Below are 26,298 nucleotides of genomic sequence, written 5' to 3' on the forward strand. Positions count from 1 at the left end.
CACGGTAAGTAATTACAGAGAAGTCACCAAACACCAATATTTTCCTTCAGGCTTCGTTTATTGAATTTTGCACTCCCAGTCACACAAGGTTTTTTTTTGTTTTTTTTTAACACACTGTAGCTGTGGTCAGTTACAATGGACATACACAAGCACACTAAACCGAGCGCTGAGGTGAAACACATTGATGCGGCGTCTTTATCCGTGGGTGGCGCACAATGTGAAATCCATTGAGAATAACTTGGTTTGGTGCACCTTATCGCGTACCCAATTAAAAATCCAAGTGCACATTTTACATTTCTAAATGGAGATTGTGCACTTTGGAGTTTGAACAGGTGTGCGATTAAGGCCTGCCCAGTACTGAGTGATTCACAGAACAAAAGAAAATGAGGTTTTGCAGAAGAGCTGCAGATTGTGTTTTCGGTTCAGTTGATGATAATGCCGAAGCTACACATTTTATATACAAATAGATACCAAAGATTTGACTCTCCACAGATGAATACACTCAGTACGACGCGTATAAGGAAATCATTTGGTCTTAAACATGCATTAAAGGAACTGCTGACTGTTTTGCAGAGCAGTTTGTGGAAAGCGCCCAGATTAATTTGTGTCAATCAGCTGCTGAATTTGCAAAACCTCGCTAGGGGTAATTCCCCTGGCTCACCAAACCGCACTCTGAACAGTTATTAAGATTGCTTTCTAGGGTGTGACCAGCAATAGGGTTTTAAATGGGTGTGGGTGCTAGTGTTTCACCGCATTCTCCATATGAGCAATACACAACACCAGAACAGTGATACACAATGTATTCTCATTATAAACACAATGATACATTTACATTCAATACTTTCTAAGTTTTTTTTTTTTTTTTTTTACAAAGTGGTACAATAAAAAAAATGAGATATATAGATATATATTGCAATTTGCAAACAAAACAGATATAAAGAATTAAAAAGTTCTTAGGTGATTGTACTAAAGCAGCAGGTTTCTTGCATTTAATGCAAAGTGCAGGTAACATGCGCTGCAGGTCAGAAGCGTAATGCATAGCGTAGATTGCACATTATTTCTCAACGACGCACAGTATATATTTGTTTTGTACAGCACTGCATGGTAGTCTATTAATGGCTTTGGTTAACATCCCTCCAAACAAGCAGCTAAAAGCAGAATCCTAAATGTTACCATTCTATTGAAGCATGAGAACAGACAGACGCTTACATTGTAGTGGTCCTCTATATATATATTTAAAAAAAATTAAAAAACGGACATGTCTTTTATTAATGTACCGTAGTTAACGCTAGCATTATTAATTTCGGATCTAAAGTCTTACAGTCAAATCCAGTTTTCAATAGCACCGAGACATCAGATGCATACAGTTTTTGTGATTGTTTTTTTAAAAATAAAAGACCATGCTGTTTTGTTACAGTTTAGCAGAGTTGTGTGTCCATCCATGTTGTACAAGATTTAAAACCAGGTCACTGTACTGTCTGTATACCAGTGAAGGGCAGGGCTCTACACATCTCGCCACATTTTGAATTCATTTCCCCAAGCTGAGGCATCATTGATACTAAATTGGTAAATTATTATGATGCATACCTATATCATCCTTTAATATGAACTGGGACCACTGGCTTAACTTTGGTTTCAAAAGTGGAAGGTGGGGTGGGGACAGTTTCTGTAGCTGATACATGCTAAAGATTATTCTGTCTGAAATAATGAAAAAGTGAGGGGGACATGTCCCCCATGTCCCCCTTGTAAATTACACCTATGACTGTGACTATGAACATGCGTCACTGGAATGCAATAAGGCTAAGTGTGCACCATGATTATGAGAAATTACAAAATAGTGTGTGTTTTTCATATAGGTGTGTGTGCCCCATTTCTATAGTTTTTTTTTTAAATACTGCAATGCAATGCAGCCCTTATATATATATATATATATATATATATATATATATATATATATATATATATATATATATATATATATATATATTAATAAATAAAAAGACTGCGGTATACCAGAGTAAAAGCATAGCAAAACATCAAGCATGGAAAAATAACAGAGTCATATGGTATGCTAAATTATGGTAAAGTGGTAAATGCATAGACAGCATTGGGACCACTGGGTTAACTGTAAAATTTGCAGGTTGCTGAATGCATCTCTGCAACTGACCAGTATTACATTGCAGAAGCATGCACCGCATGGAATGATCTGCACACGCGGTGTCATCAACGTTTTATTCTGGCGTGACTTAATTGTAATCAATGTGACACCCATTGAGAAAACTGGGCAAACGAACGTTATTGAATTCCAGCGACACAGACTAACGCATTTAGGGTTATTAAAACTTTAATATCATTTCTGTTTCCATCTACCTTAAACGTACCTTTGGGAAATAATAATCTTTATTTTTATATAGCGCCTTTCACCGTCACAAAGCGCTTTACAAGATACGAGACTAGGGTGTGTGAACTATGCATCAGCTGCAGGGTCACTTACAACTACGTCTCACCCGAAAGACGGAGCACAAGGAGGTTAAGTGACTTGCTCAGGGTCACACAATGAGTCAGTGAGTGAGGTGGGATTTGAACCAGGGACCTCCTGGTTACAAGCCCGTTTCTTTAACCACTGGACCACACAGCCTCCTATGAATAATGTATAATACAATAGGACAACTTTTATATGCTAAATAGCACCGATCTCTGATATCAAGGTTTACAGTCTATCAAACTAGAAACCAGTAGGCTGTTGGTCTACTGAAAGTACTGTAATACCATAAGGAATTCAATGCAGCTGCTTCTGATATTATTAATATGGAATACTATACATTCAAATTATTGGGCAGCAGAAACACTATTATTTTTTTGCTGCTGTATTTTTTATAGTTTTGCAGGCCATTGATATCAGGTATCCAAGATATGTTTTTTTTTTCTGTTTTGTTTTAAAAAAAAAAAAAAAAAAAAAAAGAATATTTCAGGCACTTCTGTTCACTCTCAACCCAGTCGTTTGGAAGTGCTAAAAATGTGTCTGCTAAACTTTAACTATCACCACCATTCTTCTCTGTATTCTTGTACCTAACCAGAGATCCTGCATTGGATCGTTTGATTTGATCACAACAGATATATATATATATATATATAAAAAAAAAAAAAAAAAGTCATCTTGGAGCCACACCCCTGCTTCCACGTCTATTCGCCCCTGTCCTCCTCCTGTATCTTGGGCAGGTTTTGCTCTTTCTTGGGGGCCTCTTCTGTCAGTGGCTTCACGCTGCTTGGAGACTCTATAGCTTTCGGTTCATTCGTGTGGTATGACCCCTTGTAGTGATACAGGTACAGGTACAGGGCTGCTACGGTGCCAAACACAATGAGCAGAACCAGCATGACGATCACTGAAAAAAAAAAAATCATAAAGTAGATTTTTTTTGCAGAACTTTACCCTGTTGGGGAATTCCAGCGATGGCCATTCAAGGGACTAGAATTGAAAGAAGAAAAAAAAACCCCGGCAGGTAATTACTGCACAAATGGACACTCTCGCTGGCCACCGCATTTAGAGGGGGAGGGGAGGGGGGAGGGGTTTGGGAATCAGCTTTGACGTCTTTCGGAAATACATTCATCATGATAGTGATAGAGCTGAGATTGCCAGACTCATTTGAAAACCTCTTGCAAATGAGGAGCAGAAACAGCTTAACCACATTTTGAAGATTCTCTTTTGCTTCGGGGCTGGAAATGAGTGTGAGGCAGTATTATTATTATTATTTGTTTATTTAGCAGACGCCTTTATCCAAGGCGACTTATAGTATGAAGTATGAAGTGTCCTTCACAATGGCTTACTCCAAGGTCTCGCAATCTGTTTTTTTAGATTTAAGCTGAAGAGGATTTCAATCCAACGCTAAAGTTACAAGGCAGCTGTGGCAGCTGTTTTATTCCCCTGTTGTATTGCGCTATTCAATCTGCCAATGACCGAACCCCGTGCATACGCCTGCACTAACAAACAAACTATTAACATTCAGTAAACCCTTCATTCAGAGCACAGTGCTTGAGTTTAACTGAATGTCGCTGTAACCAGGGAATTAAAGTAGGCGCTGTATTTTTTAAATGAATCCATCACTTCCTGTGGTTCTAAACATAATTAAAACACAGCATCAGGATTAAATGCACTGACTAGAATATACAATATACACCTTGTTACATAAAGTCATTTTGATATTACACTGACCTGCTATCACCGGTCCACTGGGCGTGTCATCGTGTATATAGGGGAACACTAGATTTAAAAAACCAAAATACAATAAAATTAGTTTTGCAGCTAAATAATGTTTATACAACTGCAGCGGTGTATATTTACTTTGCTAATGTCTGTTTAATTCTGAGTTCTACTTTGAGACACGTGCTTATATATATCATGTTTCTTTTACACTGCTTATTCTTTTCACGTGAAAACCAAATCGCAAAACCATGACATGATTAAGAAGGGACGAGCCTTGAAATGAGAAAGGTCAAGCCTTCCGCTCATGTGTGTGTTATTTCCATTGATCAGTGGCATTACCCGGGCCTGTGTACCAGGGGTCTATCTCCAGGGGGATTGGAGGCAGGACCACCAGCCCGGCCCCACAGTTAGACTCCACAAGCTCTCCCATGATGGTGATGGGGGGATCGGTCTGGTTGGGTCTGAAGTACGCCTTCAGCGGGGCGATGTTATTGAACTTGACCCCCGACATGCATCCCGTGAAGCCAGGGGTGTTGAACTTCTGGATCTCTGGGTCAATTACACCCGTCTCTGAAAAAAAAAAAAAAATCACATTTTAAAAAATGAAAAGAATGTACACATTTATATCGTTGGACTTTTCCTTTATCTGCAGATTTTTAGCTTAAATCTGCATCCACTAGTGTTGCACGAATATCGCACGAATAAAGCAGGACCTGTTTTTCTACATGGTGGAAGATGCTTTATTCAAAGTTATACTTTTGTGGTAACAGTGCAGGAGGTGCACATGCATCGTTGGAGACTTTGGTTTTTAAAAACATGTGTAATGTACACAAAGGTTCCTGTAACAGTGATCACAATTTAAAAGCCGTTTGTAATACAGAAACGGTTGACACAATTTTTTTTTTTTTTTTTTTAGAATTAGCAACGTCTTTTTATTAATGATACATGCCAAAACATTTTCTAACTGAAATGGATCTTAATGGGCTGCGGACATGTCTTACCCAACACTCTGCCGAGAAACAGGGATTTTGGAGAATCAAATTTCTTGTCGAAAATCAACGGTATGCTTTGGAAAATAGGCTGCATGTAGTCCACCTGCAATGAGGAAACAAAACCACCAATCCTAATCAAGTGCAAGCTGTCCAACCCTAGTAATAATGCACAGAAACTATGCATCAGCAGTTAGGAGATTTTTTGGGGGGCAGGGGGCTTGGTAACACATCATCTGACTGCAACTACATGACCATTTCATTGCTGAATGAATGACTCAGACATACAGCAGTGTGCAAATGTATTAGAACACCCCATGGCTTCTGCTGTTTAGCTTGGCTGTGCATATGAAATCAAACCACTGGAACTGAAAATCTTATGAAATTGTCCAAATAAGCAAATTAATTGCTAATTTAATTGATGACTTTAATAGGCCACACATGCAATTAATTTAAAATAGTAAGAGAAAAGGAACACAGAGCCACAAATGGTAAAATGCATGAGACCTTTTAGAAGTTGTTTTAAGATGCTTAAATAAAGCACAATGTGGTCTAGCATTTTCACACACAAGTGTTTCTATATCACCGATTACTGACTGATAAATTGAAATTCTCCCACCCTGAGGTTTTCATGCAGGTAGGCATATGAAGCAATACTGTCTGTAACAATGTAGTTTGTACCTCGATTCGGATTTCTCTTTCATTCCTGGTGACGTTGACAATGTGAGGGTCTCCGTCAGCCATGTTCCGATTGATTAGGGTGTATTTATTGATAAATAAACCCAGCCGGTATCTTAAATCCAAACTACCTGCAAGGGGAAGATTGAAGATGCTACAGTTTGCATTGGTTTGGATTACATTTCAAATACTTAGGGGAGTATTGTACTGTATATGAAACTAAAAAAAATGACAAAAATATTCAAATACATGACAGCCGTTGTTACAAAAGCTAAGAATGCTTTTATTTTCATTGGTCTTCACTCATCTAAATTAGCGGACAGTATTGTTTTGTGCCTGCAATATTTTGCACATGCTCCTTGCACGCACACATGCATACATGCACACACGCACGCACGCGATTGCGCACACACACACACACACACACATGACGCAGTAAGTGGGTTTAGATCCATGCTTACCGTCGTGTTTGAGGACCACAGCGATGTAGTCATTGGTGAAAGAACTGATGTACAGGAGCACAGCGGGGGTCTCTGTGGTGCTGAAGCTGAACACGATCTCCTCGCTGGTCTGGTTGTACCCCAGTGTAAAGCTCTGGGGGTCCACGATGTTGGCAAACTGCGCCGCCACCGTTATTGGCACTGAGCGAATGTTGTAGCGTAGCCAAGTCCCGGGTTCAAAGTAACCTCCAATATCTTAAAAAAAAAAAATTAAAATATTTTAAAACCCTGGTTAAAATTCTTTCGTTACACTTTTTTTTTTTTTTTAAAGCGCTTGGCTTTAAAAGATTAAAACAAAGAAGTATCATCACGGCAATTTCCTTGCATGTGCTAAAAAAAACCAAAAAAAAAAAACCAGTGGATTCGCACTTGGCTGGAAAAAAAGTGTTTTAATGTTTGACACTTATTCTCTTGAAAATAAAAACCACAAAGTGTAATCACGCCAGCTGCTGTGCAGTGCTTGTCATAACGATAAGACTGAAATGTTGATAAAACAGTAATGTTATGACTGAGTGAGAGACTTAACCATACTTTAGCATACTTTTCTGTTCTTACAATTGTTTTGTCTTAATCTTTCACTATGCTTTACTGTACGATAAAATGCACATGTAAACTAGCCCCCTCTGTTCTGCTCAAACGAAGTTCGGGATTCATCTTCGTTGCTGTAAGAATGATTGAGCAGCCTTTTAAAATACAGAACTAATATACAATTCACAGAATTTCAGTTTGTAAAATACATAACATAAACCGAGAAATAAACCAGATAATTATTAATCAGGTAATTATCTGTGACTTTCGCTGTTTCACAGTAACGATTCGACAGTGTTAGGGTTGTGGATGAGGCTGTGGCTAGTGTAACGAAATTAAAATAATATGATGTTCATATTTACTGGTGCATGAGCTGCTACAGCAAAAGGCATCTCTGTTCTAAGTGGCCTGGGGATCGGCTTCTTAAAAGGAGCTTTACGGTGCTGTAATATGGATGTACCTTTATGACAATACAGCCCGTCGAAGGCAGTCTCGTTGCAGTCACAGAGGTAGGTGCTGTATTTCTCCACACATCGGCCCGCGTTGCGACACAGCACTTCGGACGTGTTCCAGCAGTGACCCGAGCAGTTGTACTTTATCCCTTCCAGCTCGTTCACTTTCCCTTCCAGGTTAAGGGTCACCCCGTTCATCCGTAGACCCCGGAGGCAGCCCAGAAAGCCCCTCATCTTGTACTCCGCCGCTCCTGTTTGGGACAAGCATCGGAAACAGGAATTCTGTGAAGCCGGACAAATCTATTTCACCCCTTGTTTATTCTACCCACATCTGTCGCGCCCAGTTGAAATGTTGCCTCATCGCTGCAACCCATTTACCGATCTCAACTGGAGACATCCGCTGTCGAGCTAATCACCTCTTTGCACCCGTCAAACCTAAGCAACAGACCAAGCTACTGAACACTGAGGACGAGGGCCCATCCTGGGAAGTCTCCACCAAGGGGGGAACCTAATGTCCCCTTCCTAGCCCAGTAGGCACACAAAGGCCAATGCAGCAGTCCCATTGGGTCCCCAGCCAAGATATGTGGGATTTGAATCAAGAGTCCATGTCTCAATCAAGATGAGCCACTGTGAACCTATCATCAGAAAGACAGGAGTTAAAGGAGGCTTGGTGGTCCAGTGGTTAAAGAAAGGGTCTTGTTACCAGGAGGTTCCCAGTTCAATCCCAGTCACTGACTCACTGTGTGTGACCCTGAGCAAGTCACTGAACCTCCTTGCGCTCCGTCCTTCAGATGAGACGTAAAACAAACAAGGTCCTATTGTAAGTGACTCTGCAGCAGTAGTTGTGATGCATAGTTCATGCCCTAGTCTCTGTAAGTCGCTTTGGATAAAAGTGTCTGCTAAATGACTAATAATAACGACTAGAATGGGTGCACGACATACCTACGAGCAGGGGTTTAGTGAACACCAAGTTGACGTAGCTCTGCGAAGGGAACCGCCTCACCACCCAGGGCTGCTCGTCCACCTTTATCCGGGCCATCTTCACGTTGATCTCTGCCTTGACAAAGTGCCACTGGTCATCGTTCAGTGGGGTGGGGGACTTCAGGGTCGCGTTGATGATTCCGTCTCCCACGCTGAAAATGAACAGGAGTTCCGTGGTGGCTGAAATGAAAAGGGGAGCACGGTGTTGCTTTAGATCAAGTGTTGGAGAAAACTCCTCCACCCCTGGATTTTTATAACAGCTGTAGGGGTCAATGAAGGCCAAACAAATACAGGAACAAGGAATTGATAAACTGGGGTGCAATTGATCTTGCGTGTGCGCTGTGTCCGTAACAACATTGTAACTCATGCCAAGAAATTGGTAGTGTTTCGATACTGTGAAGAAAACAGAGTGGAAGCAGAGTTCACAACATTCAGCTTCACACACACGCGGTTAGGTAAGGTACATAATATGCTTCTTCTTACAGTTGAGCTCCACCCTGATGAAGTAGGGGGGCCCCGGGTTCTCCACGAAGACCCCGTGGTCTGCCGTGGTTTTGAAATGAAACGAGATGTCAGCGCTGGTCCCCGGTTTGAAGGTAGGAAACTCCATGTGGGTGGTTTTCGTAAAGGAAACTGTGTTCCAGGTGTTTCCTATCCAATAGAAAACAACAGATTAAAAACGGCTACAGTGTACCAGTAACAACATTCCAGTGCATAGACAAAGACTGACATCGTCAGAAACACTACAATGTTATTATTATTATTATTATTACTATTATTATTGTAAAGCAGACGTGTTACAGAACTAGCAAGCAATAATAACTAATGTCAAACCAAGCTGCTATTTACTCAGATATTATAATTGTAAAGTTTTAATTTGTGGCAGACTTGTGGTTTGATACAGCAAAGTTGCCTCAAACTAGGTCTCCTGGAACCATGTTTCAAGCCGCTGCTCCTGAAAAAGTGGCTTCGTGTTCCCTCAGCTTAAGGTGTTTAAGCAAGCACTGAATGCGCTGGTGTATTCCTAACACCCTAGACAACAGGAGTAGATTTCAAATGGCACTTACGGTCGCCGTAGCAACGCAGGGGTCCCACCGTGAACCGGGCCTCTGAAGCGGTGCGATTTGTATCTCCCACCACGACCTGCATCACTGGCAGGTGGTCTACATAGTTCAGCAGTCCTTTATCATAACTCCTAATCGTACAGGAACACACACACACACAAGAACAAAATATAGTTGAAGCTAGTCTAAAACAAGAAGCACACGCTGAGATAATGGCACTTCTTGATAGGAGTACATACTGCTAGGGGTTCATATGTAAACAAAATAGGAAGCGGATCTTACAATTAAGTTCATTTGTTTCCAGACCTAATGTACTGACCTTGATTTACAGTAGCTGCCTTATATGCTTTGTGTTCTCATCTGCGTGTGGATCTGGGTTTCGTGTCTTATTGCTGGCGACGGTAGCTGCATGCCCACCTTTCCCTAGCCGTGTTTTATCTTTTGGCCTTTTTTGATTCATCATTTGAAAACGGCTTGATTCTCAAATGGTTCCTGATCTGGGATCCAGTGCGATCTGGAACAAATGAACCCTTGCATGCTGCCCCTGGTTCATCTAATGATCCATTGATCTTGTACACACACACACACACATTGCAGAGTAGCCCCGTCAGGACCCTGTGTTACATCATGCCTCGTATCGCGACCTCAGCGCGTGGTTTACCATTGCCTGTAGTCAGCGTCGCAGTTACAGTAGAACCTGGCGTCGGAGCAGGACTTGGCTATCCCACAGCCGCATTTCTCTATTCCCGGGAATGACCCTCCCCAGTAAAAATGCCTCTCCTGATTTCGACCTATCCAGAAACCATAGGGATGACCATCTGGAAACAGAGAATAAAAAATATATATATATATATTATATATTAGCAGCCGCTATTCACAGAGCAATGTATTTATTTGCTGGTAATTCAAAAATACATTTCTGGTTAAAAGTACATAGCCTCAAATATTTAGATTGAGCTAAATCCAATACTATGCTATGCTATGCAATAATATGCTGTGCTGTAGAGAAGGTGCAGTTAACACAGCTGAAAGAGCTACTCTGGGACTGTGTTGTACGTACTGGGAGTGTTCAGGAGTCTGGATTTGTAGCAGTCGTACTGTATCCTTTGTTCACAGTACTCTGATCCGTTAGCCAGCGCAGACACCTCACCCCAGGAGGCATTGTAATACTGAACGTCCCCCACGAAGGGTCTCTCCATGCTGGTGCCTGTTACCTTGGTTCCATACTCACGGTTATGTCTCACGACTGACCAAGCCCTATTCTCTGAAAGAGGGAGACAATCCTTTCAGTTATAGCGAGAGGTGCTGCTGTGTAGCAACTGCATCCCCCACACTCCCAAACCAGCGATCTGCTGCTCAACAAGTGAGGCAGCACATCAGTAAACACAATCTGTTACCTCCTGATAACATCACAGCAGCTGGTTTTCTAGCAGTTCTGAAGATTTTAAAATTGTTTTTCACTGGTCATATACGATCGGAAGTTGCTGATTTGACATTTTTGAACAAGATAAAAGTTTGATAAATGTGATAAGTTCTCAAAATCAAATGTACCGACGCTGCTATTAAATAGCTGTTCCTATCGTGGAAAAGATTGGTATTGAGATTCAGTGCTTAACTTCTGCTTGGTCTTTGTCTTACTTTATGAGGTTTGCTCAAACATTCGCACTATTTTAGAATAATGATGACTCACTATGGGATGCGTAGTTGACTGACCTGTGCTGAAACCTTGAATATCTGTACAGGTGGCTGTAATGGGATTTCAAATTAAAGAAGCAAACAAAGACATGTGGAAGAGGTTTAAAAGACAACAGAAATAGGCCAGCTGTGGCCAAACATTTTGCATCACCCTCTATATAGAATTAACTATTTTTGCTTCATAAAGTCGAATGAAACCTGCTGAAAAATGTTACGTTAACATATTGAATTACACACCGCTTTGTAGTTTTCCCACGTACTTCACAAAAATGTTTTTTTTTTAATGTGACATTTTGAAATCTAACATGAAATACTGTACTGCTGTTATGGCTTAAAATCATAAAATTCTAGGTGATGCAAAAGTTTTGGCCACAGCTGAAGAGCTAAAGCCACAGTACCTTGCATGTTACAATAGACTACAAACGGTTTAAGAGGCCCGCTGCCGTCTGGATCGATGGTGTAGTTCCCTGAGTAGTATTTGCCACTGAGTCGGTATGCTTCACAGGATTCTTTATAGACAGCTTTGAAAAAAAAAAAATGATACAATATTAACACTTTTAGGTTCTGTAAAAAAAAAAGTTGTTGGTAAACTAAACACACGCCAAATCAATACAAAGCACTCAAGCACAATCCTATTTGATACATTGCCCGTGTCCAGAGAATGACCAGACCGTCCCACTGAGCTATTAGAGAGACCAGTGGAAGCATGCTTTCTGTAATCACTGTTAAGACTGGAGTAGCAGGTACCCTGCCAGGAAAGGGATGGGGGGGGGGGGGGGGGGTAACGCAGGGGAAATGTACCAGACACACACACACTCTGAAACTCACATTTATGGCACACTTCTCCTTTGTAGCCAGTGTTGTCGCAGTTGCATATAAAATCATCCCAGGATTGGATGCACTTCCCCTCGTGCTCACACAGGTTCGGGGTGCACCTGGACAACAAGGGGTTAAACTGGATTCACCGCTCTTTCTTACTTTGTGAGCAGCTAACTCAGTTGTGCTCTAATTCCATACTGTAACAAGGACTCAGACTGCTGCAACGGAAGTCTTTCTGTAATCCCTGCTGTAATGCAGTAAAGTGATCATTGATACCCTGTGTTAAAACAGTAAATTACGGTAGAAGCCAAATAAACTTAACCCATTAAGTGCCAGTGTCCTCATTTGAGGACAGGTTCCTTTTTTGCAGCATTTCTAACTGGCATCTACCTGTTATTTTAATAACACATCTCAAACTATATTGTTATGATAACTTACTCTAATTTTGTTAACCGTAAAAGTGAAGTCTAAATGTAATTGTTAATTCTGCAACTGTAGCCCTTTGGATGCTTTTATGATGCCTCAATATAAAATAAGAAACTGAAGCCTAAAAATGAAGCATTTCTTAGTGTTTTCCTTCCTGCAGTTTTGAGCTTCATAGCTGGTGTGAAATGTCACTGATCTGATTACTTGCATGTCTAACTTGACTGTCCTCAAAATAGGACCCTGGTAATATCTGTTGTAAATATATCATTTTACACTTCTAAAAGATTCAAAACTATTGATCTAGAAAGTACATAAATACAGCTTGGGTTCTAGATTTGTTCAAAGAAAATGTTATTTGGTACTTAATGGGTTAACATAGGGCAGCAGTGTGGAGTAGTGGTTAGAGCTCTGGACTCTTGACCGGAGGGTCGTGGGTTCAATCCCAGGTGGGGGACACTGCTGCTGTACCCTTCAGCAAGGTACTTTACCTAGATTGCGCCAGTAAAAACCCAACTGTATAAATGGGTAATTGAATGTAAAAAATAATATGTAAAAAATAATGTAATTGTATGTAAAAATAATGTGATATCTTGTAATAATTGTAAGTCGCCCTGGATAAGGGCGTCTGCTAAGAAATAAATAATAATAATAATAATAATAATAATAACATTACTTTTCAATTCAATTCAACCATGTCAACCAACAGTTTTGCACCAAAGAAATCCTGACAGGAGAAGACAGGATATCGAATAGATTCCCTAGGAGGATAAGAGCGCTTTACCTGTCTGTTATTCCACAGGTGCCTAAGAGGAGCTGGGAGTAGCGGCCTAGCCGGCGCTGCATTATGATGTCTAAATCGACGGGCTCGCTGTCAATATAGAGCTGCTGCATGCAGCCGTGGAAGGCAATGAGATCAGAGACACAACCTGTGCCATTAGCTGGTTTAGGACAACCTGAGAATGAGATGGAAGCAGTACTGAAAAAAAAACATCTCTCCAACACAGACTAAATGAGCAGTCAATATTCATAATATAGCACCCTAAAAGAAACACAGATGATTAAGTATTTCTTTCTAGTCTTGTAGCACTACTCGGTATGTACTGACAGTTTTAGTGTGGGGTCTTTTTTAGAATTACTGTAGGGTTGCGTGGACCTAGCGTTACCATATGACTCCATGTTCACTGGGACAGTTTGGGACAGCTTTTTAACTCACACACCCCAATGCATTCTGGTAAGTTTAGTCCTGCTTCTTTTCAGGAAAAGAATGGTACCTGAGACAGGTAAAACGTATCGGAATGCATTCCGATGGGAGTTGAAATGTTCCAAACTATCCCAGTGAACATGGAGTCCTATGGTAACCCTATGTGTTCCCCAAACCCCCTTTTTTAGATGCACCTGACATCAGTAGGTGGAGCCAGGCATCAACCACACCCATTGAGGAAGCAGGCTCCTCCCATTTTGGGGAAACAGGCTCCTCCCCTCTCTTAAAGGGACAGGATTCAGGAGTGTTGAGCCACTCACCTCCGAAGAAGTATCTGTCTCCGGTTCGCAGCGTGAAGATGTTGTTGATCCTGAGCGGAGAGCCCTCCTCTTCGTCGATGATCACTGTGGCGAAATTATCCCTGGCTACCAGGTCCACTGAGTGCCAAAAGCCATCGTTCAGACGGTAGCCTGACCAAAAAAACACATCACACGCCACTGCCACTTTCATAGGCAAAGATGGGTTTTAAATAGTTTTAAAGATGGAATTTGACAAGCCAAAAAAAGCACTTGGAGGATTGGGTTACCCCCTACCTGGAGGTCATGGGGTCCATATACTCGGGTCACCACCGGGGTAACAGTATCACCAGATGCAAAGTAAGTGGAACACACACATCAATTGGAACATCAGCATCATGCTGCAGTTCAAAAGCTAACATGGTGACGCTCGCACATTTTTGATTCATTACAAGCTCTGATAAAGACGATAATTAAATGTTTTTAAATGGCCGGTAACTAACTTTAACCCTTTCATGCATGAAATATTGAAAACAGCTGTGAACATTGGAAATTGGAAATGCTTTCCATTTTTTTTTCCCATTGCTTTATATGGGGAAAAAATGGCATCCTCATATGAGGTCATCACGCACACCACTCAATAGGAACCTCAGATACGAACCGTTTCTAATTTGAACTTTTGTTGAAACTCAGTTCGGTCATTGGCTGCTACAAAGTGAGCTGATACCCTGGGAACAAGCGATTTAATAACATTACCTGCAGCAAACTCCAGTGGCTTCTTCCTAGGCTGTGCGATGGAGATGTTCACCTGCCCTTCGCTCAGTGCCATTTTCAGGGAGCCCAGGTTGTCTGCAAAGTTAGTATACATCAGCAGACCAGTGGCATCCCAGGATCTGAACTTGAACTTCACAGACATCCTGTTCCGTCTGAAGGGCCCCGGCACCTGCAGGAAATTATTAATCCCCGCGAAGGTCATTGGCTTCAGGAGCAGATCCTGGCAGGCATAGTAGATCTTTTTCTGCAACGAGAGAGAGAGATTGAGCATGGTGTAGCCAGCGTCGTAACCAGAGCTTCCATTCTAGCTGGCAGTATTTATTTGACTGCTTGGTATTTACTATTCAACCTCCAAATCTATGTTACACAGAAAATCAACAGAGAAAATGAAGGAGGCTTTTGTACTTTACCAGAATTTTTACATGAGCATCAACATTGATGATAGATATTTTTTTTTATCTCGATCTGGGATCTAAACTTGGGGGGACACTAGATCTAAACTGGAGGAGGGAGAGGGTGGGGCCATGGCCACTCATTGAGCAGTGAATTCCCCTAATTAAAATACTTTACCTTCCGGTGAGGGAAGCGTATCTGGGGCATCTTATTCTTGGCCAGGTCGATGATGTTGACCCCGTTGTAAAAGACATTCTCCATGCAGCCTCGGAAGTTCTGCTTGTCGGGGAAATGCGGTTTATCAGCCTTCATCACTCCTCCGATGTACAGCTGGGGTGAAAAGAACACGGACTGTATTGTTAGAATTGGATTTCCAAGCTGCTTGCTCTTCCAGGATGCTACTGCAATGCAAGACATCAAATAAAAGAACTAAAACTCACCTCTTTATCCAGGTCGAGGTACTGGAAATCTCCTTTGCAGCGGATACTTGCTGTTACACCGTCAAGGGTTAAATTAACATAGTTCCCGTAGCGACGGAGCGTGACATAGTGCCAGTGTTGGTCATCCAGAAGGTTACCCAGAGTGACCGAAGTGTGTCCGGTTATGTCATGAACAGTGCTACTTCCTGGAAAAGAACATGCTTAATATTAGGCATGTATTACGTATGTTCTTAACAGGGTTGAGTACAACTGCATGCAAATGCAAATACCTGTAAATCTTACAAATGCAACTATAAATGTGTGCACCTACAAATGAATACAAATGCAAATGCAATTCAGACAAACTACATATAGACACTCCTTCACAATAATTAGAAGAGGAACACTTAATGAAAACGTGGAAGCCCTTCTCTATCAATTCAAGCTACTCCGTTATAACAAACTCCTTTAATCCTGCTCCTCGTGTAATTCGTTATTAGTTATCGATCAAATGCATCCTGTCAAATGCACATGCTTTCCAAACCGAATCACGTGCAAATGCGGTGTATATTTCTCACCTGTTGATGCAAATGCAAGAGCAAATCATGTACTTAAATGCACTTGAACTTGAACCCAACCCTGGTTCTTAAATCATAAATATTGATACGGATTTGTCGATTATAATAACTACATTATTGCTTCGGATGTTCCTCTGGTAATCTTCCACATAGTGATGTGAGGAGATGAAAACTAGAATTCCCATAAAAATGGTACTTCAGCAGGCTTACCTAGACTGATATGCATGAGCAGCTTTGAGCCCACAAGCTCCAGAGTGAGGAAGTCTCCTTGGGGTCCCTCTCCATGCAGGAGCAGCCCGTCTCGTTCCAGGGTTTTGAAGTTCAGGGCGATGACGTCCTTCAGCATTTTCATAGTGTTTCTCTTAAACCTGTAGGCAACCATGTCGTCCCCATCGAAGGCCATGACATAGGAGTCTGGGAGGAGATGGGTGAACAGGCAAACTAACATGCAAGACATCCACTTTGATCATTAGCAAGGCTACATTTTTTTGACGGTTATCATGGAAATGTACCCATTGCTGTGTAATATGTAGTTCCCTGTGAAAATGTCAATTTCTGAAAGAATAGTGTAAATATAATTTTTTTTATCACTTACAGCAAATGCCTTATTGACGCACTTCCTGTTACACTGCACTTAGGAACCTGGCAGCCGGTTTAGTTTGCTTCCAGTAAATGGTTGAACACGCACTGCATAGATTTCTTTAGAACGTCTTCGAGACACCAGCTGCATCAAAGATGGGAAATATTTCTGCTAAAGACCTCGCTCTGTCCAGTATAGGAGGCTGTGTGGTCCAGTGGTTAAAGAAAGGGGCTTGTAACGAGGAGGTCCCCGGTTCAAATCCCACCTCAGCCACTGACTCATTGTGCGACCCTGAGCAAATCACTTAACCTCCTTGTGCTCCGTCTTTCAGGTGAGACGTAATTGTAAGTGACTCTGCAGCTGATGCATAGTTCACACACCCTAGTCTCTGTAAGTCGCCTTGGATAAAGGCGTCTGCTAAATAAACAAATAATAATAATAGTAATATAACAAGGGGGACATTTATTTTATCTGGGGTGAAAATGGAAACGGTGGATACAAACGAAATATTCTACAGTTTACCCCCGTTTACTTTGACCCCGTTCAATGGATTTGCACCAAAATATGGACGTTTGGTCTTGTGGGTTAGATCTCTTGAAATGGGCCATTTCGTTCCGTTCGGGTGTGCAGACTCCAAGATCCAAGATCGGGGCAGCAGTGTGGAGTAGTGGTTAGGGCTCTGGACTCTTGACCGGAGGGTCGTGTGTTCAATCCCAGGTGGGGGGACACTGCTGCTGTACCCTTGAGCAAGGTACTTTACCTAGATTGCTCCAGTAAAAACCCAACTGTATAAATGGGTAATTGTATGTCAAAAATAATGTGATATCTGTATAATGTGAAATAATGTATGTGTCTAATGTGATGTAATTATTGTAAGTCGCCCTGGATAAGGGCGTCTGCTAAGAAATAAATAATAATAGTGATTTTTTTTTTTTTTCTGGACCAAAGGAACTGGCCCAGAATAGAGCCTTTCACTGGTTTGGTTCATGAGTTATGTGGATTTGAAATTTTGCCGTCCTGTTTTAGTTAATAACAATTCTTCGGGGTATAAACTCACCGTAGAAGCAGCCGTACACTTCCAGACGAAGCCCGATCTTTCCTGCCGGGTTCCAGCCCACAGGTAGAATGAGCAAGTGCTTGGCGGTGATCGCATAATGCAGGTTGTGTTTCTTGACCTGATAGTAATTCCAGTTTCCTGAAAAAGTCTTGCAAAACACACGCAACACAACTTCAAGGGCTCATCTTCTTTTCCGTCTTTCGGTATTTGTCTGTAACTGGGCCTAGATTGGATTTGAACCTCAACGAGACTTTCCTGATTAAATAAACGTTAAATAGATTAAAATAAAATTAAAAAAAAACATCTTTATGGCTTCTTATTCTGCCTTTGTTACACGTTTTGTACCACTATGACATATTATTATGTAGTGTTACATCTGTTATTTATAATTCAGAGAGGCATTATGAATTGATAATAGGTCAGAAAATCTAAGGTGTGACCTTCGATAGTGATTACTGGTTCATTGATATCAGGTGCAATTTCACAACAGGATATGTTGAATGGTTTGCAAAGCTGTACAGTAGTTGTGCTGACACAGTGTAGTTAATAAGTGCAGTTGAGACTGCGTTTGCTTTTCAATGCACCTGTAGGGCCTGAAACTCACCGAATTGCCTCCCTTTTGAACGAACGGTGTCCAGGTGTCGGGTCGGTCTCCGTACAGCAGTGTGTATTTAGTCACCCAGTCATAGCTGTTGAATGTCCCCTGGGTAGCAATGGCAGTGATTCTGTACTTGTGGAGCAGGTTTATCTGTAGCCATGGCTGCCGATCCCTTGGCGCTGGTGACCAGCCACTCCCACCTGCAGACAGACGCTACGTCAGTGACCCTTTCATAATTACAGAGCCTAGCCTAGGATTCCTCACACTGATCTTACCGTGCAATCTGGCAAGATTAGCCGAATATAAGAAGTTGTATCTGGAAGATGCCTCGAAAGAGGATGCGTACAGTGGAGCCACCAGCTGATCCCTGCAGGGTCCTGAAAGACAGAGGGTTATTTTACGTTAGAAAATGATTCAATACCATCAGCCGATCAGTGTCCAGCTCCAGGCTTCTCGCAGACTGTAGATGTCCGCTGGAACGTTCACAGCATCACTCCAGCTTTTTCATTTTGACTTGCCTTAATGCAAGCTCAGTTCACACCTATGGGGCAGCAAATACTAAACAAAGACACAATTGTTCCAAATGAATTGTGTTGTCCACCAAAACCAGCCAATCAAAACCATGCACAGACGAAAGCAGCCAGTCCTGTACCTGCAACTGCTGAATTAGCCAATCACAGCCTGTCAGCTTGACTGGAGCTCAGCATCTTTTGACAACAACAAACGGCTAACTTAATGTGTAAATCTTTTTGCACGATATAACCTTACCCCTACCCCTACCCCTAACCCTAACACCCTAACCCCCTTTTCTGATACAATTGTGTACTTGCATATAGTGTGCCAAAAGGTGTACACGTTAAGTACATTGTAACTATGCATAATAACATTGTAATGATGTCAAAGAACACGTGTGTTTACTAAGTAACTACTATGGAAATACACAGTAATTAGAGGCACAATGTAAAGTGTTACCGAGAGCATCTTAAAAACCCTGTGGGATGTACAGCTATATAATATTCCAAGTAACTAATTTCAGGATTTATTGGAACATGTAAAAGCTGACCAGAATCGTCAACACACTGGTCAACGCACATTTGCCATCATCGATCATCGCTTGACAGTACATTCAAACTACAGCCCACGATGTGAAAAGATACAAGCAAGCAAAAGGAGCCTTTTATCTTTAGGCTTGTCTTTTAGGTGTCTGCATTTTCCAAACTGAAGTACAAAATACAAGCAAAGAGTCAAAAGATCAGTCATAAACGTATATACTAATAGCAACAATTCTCAAAGCAAGGGTGGAGCTTCATGTAACAGTATCAGCAATCGCTTTTGTGAAGCTCCACCCAAAGTTACCCATTTCTCGGGCCCAAACCTTTTAACTTTCCATTTCGCTTTTCTTATCACAGAAAGTCACCTGTCAATTTGTTTGCGTAAAGCTACAACAATAAAATCCATTTTTAGATCCTCCTGCATCTCCCACGGCAGAACGTTTTGCACTGATTACCAGTAACAGAGGCATGCATCAGTCACTGTGATTTCAAAGGCACCATTTTGCAGTATCAGAAATGTACCATTTTCTAATGCAGGCAGCTTTCGAAATAGATCACTGAAGAGCATGGGCTTTGAAGGGTGTTTGCAGCGTCAGCCTTTCTCCCTATGTGTCCCGGATTTAGTTGTTGGTTGTTAATGTTCCCAGGATCATTAGGGAAATGGCTTCAGTCCTGCTTCTATCCAAGCCTCCCAGATGTCCACAGCTGCTGTTTACACACATTAGGATCTGCCCTGGTTATTTTGCGTTGCAAATACAAAAGCAGCACATGCCAAAATATCTGGAATGGTCTATTTCAGAAACTGACGCTGCATACTGGTGTCCCATTAAAACCACTGTAACCCCCCCCCCCGTATATTTTTTTCATAATTAACATAAGAAACCTTCTAATTACTTATTAATGAACACAGCAATGATCTGAGTAGTGTGTAGGAAATGGTTTAAACTTCTTTATACTATATTGTGGCAGAAGACCATTAAGATATATGCTTGTTATTCGGCAGAACAGAAATCCGTTGCTTAAGTGCATGATTGGGGAGTCGGGAGGTTGCCTTGCATATATGTCTTCCTGAACACTTTTAATAACCTTCTTAGAAATGAGAAATGGAAAGGTAAAAGGCAGGAGCTGTTTAGCGCACAGCTTGCCACCATACAGCGCCACTAAAAGGGTTAAAAACAAGCTTCAAGAACTGTTATACAGAAGTGCCTACCATTAGAGAATACTGACGCATTAACATCGACGCAAAAGAAAAACGCTCCACTTTGTTGCATAAGGGACTAAAGTCAAGAGGGCTGGACCGCGGATGTTTGACTCATTTGCAAAGAGAATTAATGAGTTGCTTTGCTAACAATTTCCTCAATTAAGAAGACCAGACGGTATAAAAAGGAGGCATACAGCTGTTGACAGGCCTTCACTACCCTTCCAGATCTTTCACCTCTGGAGGGCTGGGTTTGAACATGTGCAATTTTGAATGAAATCACAAAAAATGCCATGGTTAATATTCTTCCTGAACAACTCCACACCCAAAGTGCAGCTCACCAGCAATAGTGTAAATGTACAGTTTACTGCATTGAGCGGGTTTACAAAGGAGCTTCATAAGAGTGCCGTATAGAATCTACTTAACCCTGGTCACAGTGTAGTGCCGTATAGGACCTTGCACTGGCTGCCTACCAGGTTTAGAATTGATTTTAAAATTTTAATGCTGACATATAAGTCTCTTCATGGGCTAGCTCCGACTTATCTGTCAGATCTTTTATCTTTTTACACTCCTACTCGCAACCTCCGCTCTGCTGATCTCACACTGCTGTGTGTCTCGCCTGCGCTATGGGCGACAGGGCCTTCTGTTGCTATGCCCCCAAATTATGGAACTCTATTCCACTAGAGATCAGGGACTCAGCTTCTCTGAGTGTTTTTAAAGCTAATTTAAAGACTTACTTTTTTAGAAAGGCGTTTTTATGATTTTTATGATTGTTTTATTTCCTTGTGCTTTTTTATGTGTAATCTTTTTATTTCTGTACTATTAATTGTGAAGCGCTCTGAGATGACTGCTTTTAAGGGCGCTATACAAAATAAAGTTTATAATTATTATTATTATTATTATTATTATTATTATTATTATTATTATTATAGAATCTACTTAACCCTGGTCACAGTGGCTGGAGATTGACGTGCACTCTCTATTTTAATCTGGCCTGCGTCCATTGGTTATTTAATAATGGATCTGTTCCTGATTTTCCAGTATATCGACTATCATTTAATTTTCCTAAAGGTCTGGACTGTACAGGGGAAGAAAATGCAGCAGAGGCAATCATAATCCCATAATCCCATGTGTTCCAGAAACACATTCATGTTTTAATAGAATCTGACAATACAGCCTTTCCAGTTTTAATTCCAAGCACTGGTAAAAGACCAGCACACTCTGTAAAATGGTCAATTCAATAGTAACACATATTGGAATATTTCTAAGGTAGCACACACGACATCACATCTGACACCTCCGTGATTAATAATGTTTACTCCAAACACCACCAAAGACTTAATTTAAATAATGATTACGATCTTTCAAACAAAGAGAAGTTCAATGTGTAACATAAATGCAAAGTATTTCAGCTTGAATCCATTATTATTATTTATTTCTTAGCAGACGCCCTTATCCAGGGCGACTTACAATTGTTACAAGATATCACATTATACATTATTTCACATTATACAGCTATTGCATTATTTTACATACAATTACCCATTTATACAGTTGGGTTTTTACTGGAGCAATCTAGGTAAAGTACCTTGCTCAAGGGTACAACAGCAGTGTCCCCCACTGGGGATTGAACCCACAACCCTCCGGTCAAGAGTCCAGAACCCTAACCACTACTCTACACTGCTGCCCCTTTAACATGATGTCCTTGCTTTTTAACTGCTAGGCATTGTTAAGAGATCCAGGCCAAATAAATACATGCTCCAAATTTGAGCCTTCTAGTCCTGGTCCTTGTTCCAACGCTGTTCTAAATAGTTTAATTGAACCATTTAAACCTCCATCCAGATCCTAATTAATTAACCCATTTTACCTCTTAAACCTGGAGTGGAATAACCCTCCAAAACTGGGACTGGACAGCCTCGCACTATAATATTTTCAAGTAATGGTCCAGGTTTTTGTTTCAATCATTTTTCTTCTTTTTAATGATATTTATTGCAGTCTGGTGTGATGAACAGCCTCTAGAGAAATTTGCAGCATGACTAAAGACTCTGGGGCTGTCTGTCTCTGTATGAGCTGCCTTACAATACACTGAAAAGCAATGCATTCTTAAAAACGATTTCGTTTTTTTTAAAAAAAACTGGACTGTGTGAGTGTATTTTCTACCTTGTGTTATTCAAACATTGTCCGTCTAATATAAATTATACAGGTTGTTGTGCATTTTTATTTAAAAAAAAAAACGATAAAAAGATTATTGGTTTAATTATTTTACTGTAGCGAGTCTACAGTAAAATAGAACTCTGATTTACCATTTCTAATTCCTGTATGTAGTTTGCTTTCAGAATTATGGATTAGTGTTGGCGGGGTGGCGCGCACCACGGCCAAAAAAAAAGGGCTTCTGTTCTGGAGTAAAGTTCCATGACGTCATTCACAGTATCGATTTGGCCGAATTAAACACACAACACCGATATCTAATATTACAATACTACAATTCGGCACCGTTATCGACGTGCTATAACCGTAGAGCACATCCTAATATATATATATATATATATATATATATATATATATATATATATATATATATATATATATATATATATATATATATATAAACTTTGGTTCTGGTTCTATGTTAAAAAAAATAAAATAAATACCAGTTGTTTTCGGTCAATATTTATAGCCTACCTATAATAATTGCGTACAATTAATACAAATACAATTGAAATTGTGCTCTACTGTTAAACGGGGATTGTAAGAGTTAATTTAGCAAATTTTGTATTTTTCCGGACGCCCCCCCCCCCCCCCTCTTTTTTTTTTTTTTTTTTTTTTTTTTTTTTTTAATAAGCGGTGCGTTAATTCCAAAACATTTTCCCTCGCGCTCAGGTGAAGACCGCAGTTTCAGCATCATCCGCACTGATTACTGCAGCGGGGTGGTCCCGAGTCATACGGGATATTAAACACCAGCACAGTCAGTTGCATGCTGAGAAGATAGCAAGGCTTTTAAAACTATATCCTGGCTTTTAATTCACGATGACAATTGTTCTTTGTTCGTTTGTTTGTTTGCAGTACATGCAAAGTAAAATACACGATTCGCACTGCATAAACTCCGTGGAGGTAATATAAACGGCAAGCACTGCAATGCAGACAATACGGTTTTCTGACTACACGCCCGGCTTTAGCTGCTGGAGTTCAGTCTGCCACCTTTTGCTGTGTAGCGTTAAAATAATAGATTTAAGGAAATTACAGCACAGCTCATCCCGTGTGTTACTGCAATTACTACATTTTTTTTTTTTTTTTTTAGTATTTGAATTTGCACGGTGGTTTGCTGCTATCGTGGTATGGCTAATGTTCAATACTGCAATGCAGACTTATGCAGAAATGTGCACAACCTTCACCGGTTCAGGTCAGTGCTGTAGTTCAATGCATTCATCACCCTACAATAAAATACAATTAATGCAGATAAATAATTAAGCATTTAATAATAATAATATTAATTATAATGAAAAAAAACTTACGTGCCAAGCAATGCTGTGAAACAAGTGCAATCACACAAATGATGCTCAATATTATGCAATGCATCCTTTTATTGAAGATTGATGTACTTCTTGCTTTATAAATTTGTAAACACAATTCCAGCTAGTGGTTCCTTGCCAGTGTCCACCGCGCCAGCATTCTTTCTCCAACTTTAGCACGCTCTGCAAGAACTATCTCTATTTCCCAATGAAAACGGGAGAGTCCTGGCTGCAGCGGTCGCGCGCAGATGCTGCACTCGGGCGCGCGCTCAATCCCTAGACCAGGCTGTCAGGCAGTAGCTGGAATTCGGGTGCAAAAAAACCCCTCTTTTTTTAAATGGTATATCAAATAGACAAACACAGTGTTAAAAAAATAGTATTATAAATAAGTAAATGTATAATATTTTATCAACCGTTTTAGGTTCTATCCGACGGGGTGACCTACATGTTTTTTGACTCTTCCCCTTAAATGGTGCTGTGAAAATTGACAATTTCGCTAAACCGGTGGGTTCGTCCAAGGACGAACTTTTAATCGAACCGAACCCGACTTCTCAGTCCGTTTGATTAAAAGTGCTTTTCGCAGCAATCGATTTGCAAGTAAACAAGCAGAATTGACACCCGGGATGAGCTGTTTTTCAGCTGCCTGTAGATTTGCGGGCTGCGGTAAAGGTTAGGGAGGGTGCGGTGCTTTCCTGGCTGTACAGGGTAGTTCGTCTGTCTGTGATGAAAAAGGGGTTAGGATTAAGAAGTAGGTTTATGGAGCACACTGCTTCACGGAGAGAGCTCTTAAGGGAGTGCGGCATCAGGATCTGCAGCATTTGCAGTCTGATTGGATTCTGAGTTTATAATCTCTGTGTAATGCAACCGATATATATATATATATATATATATATTAAAACAACTAGCCCTGCACTAGACCCTTTGCGTTCCCACCACCACATTAAAAACTGCTTCTGTGGTGTAATGGTTGTGTATCCAGGCGCTGTCAAACACTTCCTTTCACACAATGATTTGAACTTTCGCATTTCATATTTTACTACACCAAAAAGCTGAAACAAAATGAATAGCAATTTTATGTATTTTTTAAAGACTTTTAAAAACTTTAAAAGAACCCTAAAGTTGCAGAATATATACCACAGTATGAATTATTCTATTATTAAGATCTATAATTTGCTCAAAACAACGTGGCGCAGCAGTTTGTTAGAAAAATTGTTTCGTGTAAAATAAATAAAGTACTTTCTTCAGCTGGTGGTAAACACAATTAGAGAATGATCCGTTATATTGCTTAAAATACAAATATATTTACCAATACGGGCTATTGGTTAAGAGCAGAGATGAGTGGTTTATTTTTGGCACGGGATAAATAAAATAGAGTATAGCAACACCATTCAAATGTAGTTTATGCTAAAAACGTATGTTAAGTAAGCTTCCAATTAATGACTATTACACGTGGAGTTTGTACAAAGAAAATATTTATTCACTTACCTAAAAAAAAAAGTTTGAATACTGTAAATAACTACTTTGAGAAAAAGTAAACTATCCTGCTGCAGATTTTAATTGAGATATTGAAACCTCTACCCGTCGTTGACAGTTTCCTTCAAACTCATTATCAAAATATTGTATCGGTTGAAATTATCTTCCTCAGACACTGCTAAGATTGCAAGTATCATTGCTTGGTTTAGAAGCATGGTTTAGACTACAGTATACTACAATGTCGGATGAATCTAGTATCATGGGTGGGGGACAGCAGAACATACCAATCCTTACCTGGGGCCCTGCCTGTCCTTTAAACCTCTAGTGTAGACAGAAGGTCTGTTGACCGGTGAATAAGACAGGGATATATATATATATATATATATATATATATATATATATATATATATATATATATATAATGTCTTCTAACAAACACGTCTGTGGCTTACAGGTGTGGTTTTACATGTTACAGTTTCTACTTTCAAAACAAAAATAACTTTAGCTTGCCCTGCAGTGACTGCCACCCCCACCCAAGGTTTCTGCAAGTTTGCATAGAATCTAACAGTACTATTTTTTAATAAAAACAAAATGGTAACACTTTACATTAATGGCTCCAGTTACTGCTGTGTATTTACATGGTAGTTGCTTGGTAAATGCATTACAAAGTTATTATGCATAGTTACAATGTACTTAATGTGTACATATTAAAAATAGAATTGCTATTTGGATTTATCAGTTTACTCCCAACATAATAAAACACTCTTCCTGAGCACATTCTAACAATTGCCCTTGAAGAAGTAGCCTTTTTGAATCCCCACAGCTGCCCCCCAAAAT

General features: G+C 40.5%; 1 protein-coding gene across 1 annotated transcript; it reads right to left on the minus strand.

Annotated features, from left to right (window-relative positions):
• Positions 1-2,950: 2,950 nt before the first annotated feature.
• On the minus strand, positions 2,951-24,579 carry LOC117435171 (contactin-associated protein 1-like). Its single transcript, XM_034058183.3, has 24 exons — positions 23,992-24,579; positions 18,505-18,606; positions 18,236-18,429; positions 17,632-17,779; positions 16,205-16,408; positions 15,438-15,622; positions 15,175-15,327; positions 14,587-14,848; positions 13,855-14,004; positions 13,115-13,286; positions 11,917-12,023; positions 11,487-11,609; positions 10,454-10,657; positions 10,055-10,211; positions 9,397-9,524; positions 8,813-8,980; positions 8,291-8,509; positions 7,357-7,599; positions 6,330-6,563; positions 5,872-5,999; positions 5,203-5,296; positions 4,541-4,771; positions 4,211-4,258; positions 2,951-3,383 (listed from the first exon to the last, which is right to left on the minus strand). Exons 1-24 carry the CDS (start codon positions 24,053-24,055, stop codon positions 3,184-3,186), a joined length of 3,918 nt encoding a protein of 1,305 aa, XP_033914074.3. The 5' UTR covers positions 24,056-24,579; the 3' UTR covers positions 2,951-3,183.
• Positions 24,580-26,298: the final 1,719 nt, after the last annotated feature.

This window comes from Acipenser ruthenus, chromosome 28 (genome assembly GCF_902713425.1).
Source record: "Acipenser ruthenus chromosome 28, fAciRut3.2 maternal haplotype, whole genome shotgun sequence".
NCBI lineage: Eukaryota > Metazoa > Chordata > Actinopteri > Acipenseriformes > Acipenseridae > Acipenser > Acipenser ruthenus.